Source organism: Coffea eugenioides, chromosome 11, assembly GCF_003713205.1.
Source record: "Coffea eugenioides isolate CCC68of chromosome 11, Ceug_1.0, whole genome shotgun sequence".
NCBI lineage: Eukaryota > Viridiplantae > Streptophyta > Magnoliopsida > Gentianales > Rubiaceae > Coffea > Coffea eugenioides.
In genome coordinates, this window is record NC_040045.1 from 53,003,041 (window position 1) to 53,013,253 (window position 10,213).

Below are 10,213 nucleotides of genomic sequence, written 5' to 3' on the forward strand. Positions count from 1 at the left end.
GCATGCAAGTTGAGACTTCATTTCTGCAATATGAAAGAAAATAAGAGCAACTAAACAAAAGAATAAATAAGAAATTTTAAAAAATTAATAAAACGTTTAATAAGAAATTTAAATGTCATGGCTGACCCAATAATAATTTATAATGGTGACTTGAATATTTGGGCAGGACCGGTGACAGAGCCAGGAATTTTTCTTTTTTTTTGGAGAGCCAACATTTTTCTAAGCAAAATTATCTTAATATGTTATATTCAAAATAATTTTCATCTATTTAAAAATATGACATTTAAAAACATCAAATATTAATTTTAATTATAAAGGTATATCTATTTGATAAATATACAATATAGTCTTAACGAAAATTAAGACAAGAAATAATCTTTGATTAAATATCTTATAATATCACAAATCATCCAAGTTTTATATTATAAAAAGATGCTCCAATATGTCACTTGTACCAAGAAACAAAAAACTATGCAATATAAATATAAATATTTTCAATTTAAAAAAGATAATAGTCATGTTAACATAAATATAACCATTTACAATTAAAAAAAAAAAAGATAAAAGTCACCTTAATATACTTTGAAATTAGAGAAAAATGCAGTTTTGGTACCCAAACTTTGATGCACGAGCAGTTTTAGTCCCCAAATTTTGGACCAAAACAAATTTGGTACCCAAATTTTTAAATTTTGAGCACATTAAATACCCTGAACGATTTTTTCCCAAATTGCTACCAGAAAAAGCCACGTGTCCGGCCACAATTGTATGAACAATGCCCAAAAAAATTTCAAGTGCTATTCTAATGCTAACTATTAAATTTAAGGACTAATAGCATAATAAAGTAAAAATACAAGGACTAAAATAAAAGAAGAAGAAAACGATAGCGCACTGAAACATGTAGATTCTTCACGTGCAGTGCACATCGTTTTCACTTCTACTTTAGAATTTGTTCCGTTTTGATTGTCAGAGGTGGTTCTACTGGAGTTGAACTTGCTGCAGAAATTGCTCCAAAATGGAACAGAAGTGAATTTGAACTTGGGCTAGGGAGATTTTCACTTGATCCGCTGTGGACAGGACTATACTTTTCCCCAGTGGACCTTCTTTGGAGAAGAATTCATCATCCTCGTCGAAACCCATGTTGTTTGCAGCACCATTTCTGTAGTCTTGGTGGAAATGGTGGTGCTGCTGCTATTGACGTGGCAACGGCGGCAACGGTTGGAGCTCCGACGAGCCTAGCCGTTGATACTGAAGTGAAGTTAAAACTAAAGCTGAAGGGACAGTATTATGGTGATCTTCTGAGCTCTGAGGAACATTAGATGCCTCATTTTTTTACATCTCTGGAGCTTACTAGAGCTCCCAGATAGAGAAATTCTGAGCTGTTAGTGGAAGGAGTGTGGTGGGGCAGCTGTGGCGGCAGAGGTGTTCCCGGAAGTGGGTTTTTTGTGGTGGTGCTGTCGAAAGGAGTGGCGTTGGGTGAGAAAAGGTGAACACTGTCTGTCTTGGAGAAAGCCCGTTGGTGTTGGTAGTAGTAGCGGAGGCGTCGGTGGTGGTGGAGGAGGATAAAGGCGGCAATGCTGGCGATGAAGACGGTGGAGACAAGGGATACCGAGACAATGACAGCTATCAGTTTGTGAGAAATGGGCCTGTTATTAGAGGAAGAGGAAGAATGGGGAAGGATGAGAGATGAGATATTGGCAGGAAAAGTTGACAACGGAGGGAGGGCGGCGAAGAAGCTGGCGGAGGAGACCAAATAGAAGGGAAAAATGGGTTGTTTTCGGACTGAGAATTAGTGGGAGGTGAAAGTGAGGAGAAAGCGTACCTTGGTTGGAGCTGAGGTTGAGACTGTGGGGAGGGGAAAAGAGGTTGAGGTAGGGTGGTTGGTGGAGGAGCTGGTGGAAGAGAATGGCTAACAGGGAACAATGGCTGATGGAGGATACGGTGGCCATAGTGGTGGTGGTGGTGGTGGTGGAGAAGGAGGAGGAAGCTGTGGTGAAGAAAGAAGTAAAGAAACAGCAGTAAATGCAAAAGAAAATATTACTAATACTGGTAAAAGTCTTCATCTTTAGCTAGAGAAAGTCTTTAATGAACGAGCTCTGCTTTCTCCTCTTCAGTATCTGTTCCATTAACAAAAAAGTAGTAGTGAAAACGATGTGCACTGCACGTGAAGAATCTACATGTTCTAGTGCACCATCGTTTTCTTCTTCTTTTATTTTAGTCCTTGGATTTTTACTTTATTATGCTATTAGTCCTTAAATTTAATAGTTAGTATTAGAATGGCACTTGAAATTTTTTTGGGCATTGTTCATACAATTGTGGCCAGACACGTGGCTTTTTCCGGTAGCAATTTGGGAAAAAATCGTTCAGGGTATTTAATGTGCTCAAAATTTAAAAATTTGGGTACCAAATTTGTTTTGGTCCAAAATTTGGGGACTAAAACTACTCGTGCGTCAAAGTTTGGGTACCAAAACTGCATTTTTCTCTATATTGAATGACAGGTGAATCAAATCAATCCTGAATAAGTTTGAAGTAAGAGTCGTGCAATTGAGCATTTTAAACATAAATCGCGTCTTTTTTAGTGAAAATTGAAGAAGTAGTATTTCTTAGCCTATCTAGTTGGATTCCGACTTGTCTTTGGTTCAAGTGTTTCCATTGAAAAATTTTATAACCCTTTTGAGTTGGGTTTTACGTTTCGACTATGAAACCCTAGTTATTTTTGTCCACGGGTCCAAATGTCCTCGTTTCACTTTAAAGTCATTTCTATACGTTTTATTCATCAATTGGTGGGATTCTTCGATTTCACCTAATTGTTTGTGCTAGATAGACTGTAATATTCTTTCTCATTTACTCTTAGGTTTTCTCGGTGACTGAGGTAATATCCGGAAGGATATTTGCACGTTGTTTTGCGTAAATAGGTGAGTGTTCCTTGTTTGCTATATTTTTCTTGACTTCATGACTTGTGTTCTTGTTTGATAATGTGTTAAGTGCTTTTAAGGATTTCCAAAACGAGTTTTCTAGGCGAGCGTGTACTTTACCGCACTCGACCTAAATGAAATGTGAAATTTTCAATGATTTAATGATTGCTACCTTAGTTGCGCATGATGTAAGCCTTTTGGCTGAATTGGGCCCTACTCTTCGTTACCGATCGACTCGAGTCAGAAGCGGACTTGGTCGGGCGATATGGTGGCCCTTGTGAATTTGGTATACTCGAGTATTATCTTGTAGGTTGGTGAAGCCTGACCAATTTCCAGGAGGGGGTGAACGAAACGAAAGAACGAACGAGGGTTTTATTTACCAAAAATGCATTTTATTTAATTGATCGGAGGAATAAGGGGAATGACAGAAGAACGAACGAACGAACGAATATATGGCTCCTTGTGAGCCCGTATCCTTTTAATGAATGTGTTTATCGCTTTATTTTGTATTTGTATCTTGAATTATTGGTTATATGTAATGAATGCATTGAACTTCTTGTTGCCTATGTGTTCGGAACCTCACTGGACTTTTAGCTCATTCTTTTAGTATTGTTTTCCTTAACAGGGGACGGCGAGCAAGGACGAGAGCTCGATAGAATTTAGCCTAGACTGGTTTCTTTGGTTTTGTAATGGTTCTCGCCCTAGTGCTCGGCACGGGTTGGATGTATGGTGAATTGAGAACATTTGTATATTCGATGTTTGTACTCCCTTTTGAGATAGTAATGTACATAAGTTTTGCTTTAAGTTTTGGACCGTCGTTATATTTATTCTTGTGGGTTTATTCTGGTTTTGTTTAAGGATTGAAGTGAACGACTGAGTCCCGGCGAGAGCTGGGCAGGCGGTCCGCTGACCCCTTTGGTTCGCCTTAGGGGGAGGTGGGGCTGTCACAGCGGGGACACTTGTTAGAAAAATTCTTTTTATAAATAAAAGAATTAAAAAAATAAAAATTATTTTGACACTGCATGATGCATTCTCGCTTTTTCTTTACTTAAGAATATAAATGTTTGCAATCATTACTACATAAGAGTTTAATTAAAAAAAAACAAGAGTAGAGACTAAAATATAATTTTGAAAAGGATGGAAGAAGTTTAGGAATTGGAAACAAATAAAATGCAATTAATGTTATTGGCAATTTGACATGTGAGGAAGTTATGAAAGAAAGAATAGGTGGTCCCACAAAATTAATTTGACATATGAGGAAGTTATGAAAAAAGAATAGATGGTCCCACAAGATTTTATCTCACATTTTTATAAATGTGTTTTCTATTTTTTAAGTTAAATGGATGTATATGGATAAGATGGATAATCCATTTAAATCCACCAACATAATTGGATTTAAATGGTTATCTATTTAAAACCATTGAATTTATATGGATCATCCAAATCCATTTAAGGTTGGTTTATATGGATGGATTAGTGGATATGAATCTATTTTGCCACTTCTAGTCACGACAATTAAGTACCAAAGTTAATATGGATAAGAATGGACATGAACCCATATTTTGCGGCTAATTACTTAAAATATTGCAGAAAAAAAAAGTCGCGCAGTAGAGCCTCGAACAGGAGTTTCTTCCTAAAGTTAGCTTGGCAGGCAAAAATCGCTGCCAGTCTTGGCAAGCATGGCGGCACCAGAAAATTTTTTTCAAAAAAAAAAAAACCAGCACGATGACATGGTTTAAATTTATTTTTAAAAAATACAAGGCTCTGATGCCATATCAGCACGACGAGCAATTTCCTTTTTAAACTACGTTATGAATAAATTAAAGTTTATTGTTATATGTACTTTATTTATGTTGTTGGATTGGATTATATTATTGTTTTCTTCATTTATTTCTTGTGAAACTGGTTGTTCAAGTGTTACATTTTTGAAAACATAAGTTTAATTAGCAAAAGAAATTAAATATAAGAGAGAGTAGACAAGATTAAATAAAAAAATATACAAATACAATTTTTCTGTCTGTTATTTGTTTACAATTCTTTCCACACATTTTATTTGTGAGGGTTCGAGTGAATACTTAGAAGTGGGAGAGAAGAGGAGGCAATATACAGGGAGACCATAGATAATAAGTGGGACCCAACAAATTATTATATTCCATATGTTCCAATTATTTAATATAGATTTGTTTGGACAGCTGATTATTTCTCCAAATATATTTGCTTACATCATCATTACAATTTCCAATACACCTTTTTATCTTCCCAATTACCTTTTTATCTCACATACATCACATCACAAAAAGTACTATAGTAAAAATATCTCAAATAACTTACAATCCAAACAAACCCATGTGGAATACAACTTTTTAAGAATAGTAATTTGATTGTAACGTTCGTGTTTCTCTTTTCAATTTTATCCCCATAAATTTAAAATTTAAAATTCGAATGTTAACATGCATATGATAGAAAAGCTATATTGAAATGAGAAACTAAAAGGTGCTTTGATTTTTCCAACATGATAAATATTTTAAAAATGAACAGTATGACACTTTCAATATAATAGAGGGAGTACTTGTTAACAATCTATGGTTTTCTTATAGAGATAATTTCACAATTGCACTCGGCTCCCCTCAAGTTTAAGAAATTACCCTTACATCTCTTGACATAGTAAAATACCTATAATGCCCTTTACTTAGTAGACAATTTTAAATTTAAGACAATAAATTTACAAAATCTTAAAAAAAAAATCTATTGTTCTATCTCTTGTCTATTTTCTAATTAATATAATCTCTTTATTATCTTCAGTTTTGTGTATATTAGCAATTTAAAATTACAAAATCTACAAAATGAGTAGATTATGTGTCAAACTAAAAAATAATGAAGAGATTCGCAATAATAGAAAAATAAATAATAAAATTGATGATTAAAATAAGAAGAGGAACTAAAAATGTAAAACTTGTCATACTTTATTTATTATTAAGAAAAACTTTTATAAAATGTCAATAATTACATTGGATCAAAATTTTTTATTATGATTTTATTGTGGAGATAAAATTTATTCTCAACTATTAAAATATTAATATTTTTAAATCCATAGGAGAATTATAATGATAATTCTAAGTCAAATTAGCTTATATTAAAAAGGTATTTGAACATTAATATTTAATTTGGGAGTATACAATTGGTTGTCAATGGAATTTTGTGTGTGTGTGTTTTTTTTATCGTAGCAAGTATAATATTGTATATGCAATTTGAGATCTTTTGGATAGTTATTTGATTTTAGAACTTATGCTTGGATGGTTGTTAGGGAGTTGACTTGTTGATTTATGCAAAATGCGAAGTAACCAGCGGCACAGGCTTCCCACGCATGAGTCCCAATTCTTCCGTTTTCACTCACACATTGATCCCCTAGGGACCAATATAACTAGTATCCTATAGGAGGTGGGAGATGAGATCTGATACAGGAGCTCGTAATAGCGAAGAAACGATAGCTATAGACATGAAAATCAAGATAGTAGAAAATGAATCAGAAGCCATAATGAGCAAGAAAAAAGACGCAAAGCTTGGATATGAAGCAAAATGCTCGACACATGTACCTATGCAACTGACATAATCAAGATGGTCCAGAAATAGGACATGCAAATGCGTTCCAAATGGAAATGTCTCAAACCGAATATCATCCCATCCGACTAGTAGAAAGCAGCACCGATGCAAGCACACCAGATGACAGGTTTACAGCAAGCTCAAATATAAAAAGAATAACAGCTTTCCAGTGATTGGATCTTGCATATACAAAGATCCCTCCTACAGAGTTCATTTCCCCACAGTGCCCCCTGTAATATCAAGTCACTACCTACCTGGATATCCGTCACCACGAAAGATCTCAAACTTGATTTTAGGGAAGCCAACAAAATGCTATGTAATGTGAGACCAGGGTTATTTTACCCATTATGAAACACAAACTTTTTAAATGATAAAAAAATTAGAGATGATGAATCAAATGCGCGCAAGTGATCGAGGGGTTAAGCGGAAAAATTTATCAATCTTTCTCTAAATATCAATTCCTGGTAGAGTGACAGTAGGAATTACGTTCTTGCCTTGCTTTTTGTGATAAGTTAGAAGGTTATCATCAATTTCAAGGGAAGTGAGGGCATTTTTCATAAATCTTAGTCATGTTATACTTTAAAAGTATGTTACCCACATTGGATTGCCCCAAATACTTTTACACCAATGACATGCAACTTCTTCTTGCTCAGAAATCATAAAACAAGATAGAGAAGTTGTTGATGTACTTTTACACCAAGGTGCTCTTGTTTACATGTATGTACATTTTTCCTGAACCAGCTAACAAAACTTGCTTGCTAAGACATTAGGACAAAAGATCCCCGGTAACAAGTTCTCCAGGAATTAACTCAAATTGTACAACAAACCCCAACTGGTACAGACCATCTTGCCCAAAAAATTCCCCATGAGCATAACAAATTGAGGATGCAGAGTGCTAACTTTACACAGACCAAAAATGACATAAAAAGAAGATTGGATAATATCGCGTCGGTGCAGAAATTTTAAATGGAAACACTTGACCTTGCAATGTTTCTCTATCACACACCAAAATCACAATTGACGTTTCTGGAATTCATTCTTAAGCTCTCTCTCAGGTCTTTAACGGGATATATCTACTCCTAGTCAGTGCGTTGTAAAGGCCACAAAACCTAAGTTGGAGTTTACTTAACAGGTGACAACATGGAGGCTGGACCTACAGTTGAATTATCATCACCAGACCAACTAAACAAGCAACAGAACTTCTGACTTTGAACATCTGGAAATTTGGACAGCCATTCATCCCTGTTACCTTTTTTCCTCACCTACCTCTACAGTAATTTTTCTACGAAAAAAAAAATCCAAGAAAATGCAATCCAAACAAGGGATAAGAAAACGGTTATTGCAGCTACGGTAGCGATTACCTGGGATCCAGACAATGAAACACGAGTCATACCCTCAGAATCTGAAGCTTATTCGAGAAGGCGATGGCAACCCAATCAGGCTGGGAAGAGGACCACTGTAGCTGCTCAATTTCGGCACCGGCAGTATAAGCGAGAATGGGGTCCAATCCGCCCTCAATGGGCTGGCCCATGGAAGAGAGATCCCAAATGAGGGCCTGGGAGTCATCGCCAGCAGTGCAGATGTGGCAAGAGCTGTGGGGAGCCCAGGCGATGGCGTTGACACTGGCCTGGTGCCGCTGCAGCTCCACGACTGGAAGCGTGGGGAAGCGGATGTCCAGGACGACTACCTTGGCGCTGTCCATAATGATAGTGGCCATGTACCGGGGGTCCTGTTTGTTCCAACCAAGGCGGACGAGCGGCGTATCGGGCTCGGAGCTCTCGTAGATAATGGTGGAGTGCTCCTTGTCGCGGAGGTCGAAAACCCTAACGGAGCCGTCAGCGGAAACGGAGGCAAAGACGCCGACGCCGCCCCAAGCGATGTCATAGACCTCCTTGTCGTGGGCGATGAGCTGGGTGTCGACGGTCTCGCGGTCGATGTCCCAGATGGTGCAGGTGGTGTCGATGCTGGAGGTGCCGATGCGCTTGGGCTCGGCCTCGTTCCAGTCGAAGGAGGTGAGGGGGCCGGAGAACTCGCTGTTGCGGTTGTTGTTGAGGAGGCTCTTCATGTCGACGCGGGTTCCATCGTCGGCGACCCTCCAGACCCGGAGGTAGTCACTGGAGGTGGCGAGGAGGTCGGGCTTCTGGCACTCCTTGTCAGGGATGAAGATAACCTTGGTAGGGGGATAGGGGTGCTCGAAGCAGAGGTTGGGGTCGGAGCGAATCTCGCCGTTGGTGTCGTCGAGCTGGACGATTTCCAGGCGGTTGGGATACTGCTCCATGAGGCTGGAGATGGCTAACCGGTATTTCTTGTCCCTGCGGACGCTCCAGTTCATGGCGTATATGTGCCACGGCGCCTCGTAGGTGTAGATCTCCGACCTTCGCTGCTGTTCGTCAGACCCATCTTGGGTGGGATCGCTGCTAGCGCCCATCTACTCCTGATTTTTACTACTACTACAGTTTTACTTACTAGAGACTTAGGGTTAGGGCTCAGTTGTAACAGCAGTATTTATCATTTTTCCGCAATCTGTACACTAGGAAAGGCGATTGATTTCTCGCGCCTCCGACGGCAAGCCAAAATATAATGCTCCAAAAAATTACAACGATTAGCTTCCGTCCGGGCCAAAGCAGAGCAGCATTTCTCCTCCGACACCGATGTTAATTGAGTAGATGGAAATTCTGAAGAAAGGACACGGGAAAAGGGAGGAACCCAAGGCATTCTTTCATTTCCGCGATTAATTTCGTTTTCTTTAATTTTGATTTCTCTTTTGACTTTTTAAGTTGCGTCTAGCGTCCCTTTCTTTTCTTTTCTTTTTTTTTTTTTGGAACAATTGGGTCCAATGCCTGATTAAATGTCTAGAATTAATATATATAGCAAAAACTTGGATGGATCGAATTTTGTAGATCACATGACACAAATTTTATCATATCTTCAATTCTTGAGTTGGTGAAATAATATGATAAAATTAGATTACACGAGATCGAATCTACCCAAATGTCTGCCAATATATATTACTGTTAAAGGCACACCTATGTGCATGTGTGTAATTCAAGAACAAATTAATTTTTATGAAAATTTCTTTATTAAACTGATAGTTAAGTTTTTTATATGTAAAATTTTAGGATAATTAGGATAAAATTTAATTTTTGTGAAAATAAAAATAGAAATTTAAAAATTAATAAAATATATTTATCCCAATCCTTTCCTCTTACTTTATATATTATGGGAAAATTCTAATCAACCCTAGATGATTTTAGAAATTTAAATTATTGAATGACGTGCCAAGAATGCAGTTGGATTGTAATCATGGGTGATGGTACGAAAAGAGATGGTAGAAATTCCGTGTCGGGAAAATGGCCAATTTCGTCTATAAAATTATTTTTTTTACTTATTTTGCAGCTGCAATTAAGATCTTTTGCAGTGGCACTATTACCTAAAATTGATCTAACTCCTAATTAACTAACTAAATACGAGTAGTATAGGAATGGCACTCACTAAATTATAATAAAACAAATAAATTGTGTAAAATTTTACTAGATAAAGCTTTAAATCATGTATAAAAACACAAGATTAAACTATTTTAAAGTTTAATTTTGTAATTTTTTACACAATTTACTTGATTTATTACAACTTTGTCGCTGACATTTTCGAAATGCCTCTATTTAGTTGATCAATTGTAAGTCAGATTAGTTTTAAGTAATGCC

The 10,213-nt window shown here is 37.0% G+C and overlaps 1 protein-coding gene across 1 annotated transcript; it reads right to left on the bottom strand.

Moving 5' to 3' along the window:
* Positions 1 to 7,171: 7,171 nt before the first annotated feature.
* On the bottom strand, positions 7,172 to 9,234 carry LOC113751303 (WD repeat-containing protein LWD1). Its single transcript, XM_027295259.1, has one exon. The coding sequence runs from the start codon at positions 8,938 to 8,940 to the stop codon at positions 7,900 to 7,902; it is 1,041 nt and encodes a 346-aa protein (XP_027151060.1). The 5' UTR covers positions 8,941 to 9,234; the 3' UTR covers positions 7,172 to 7,899.
* Positions 9,235 to 10,213: the final 979 nt, after the last annotated feature.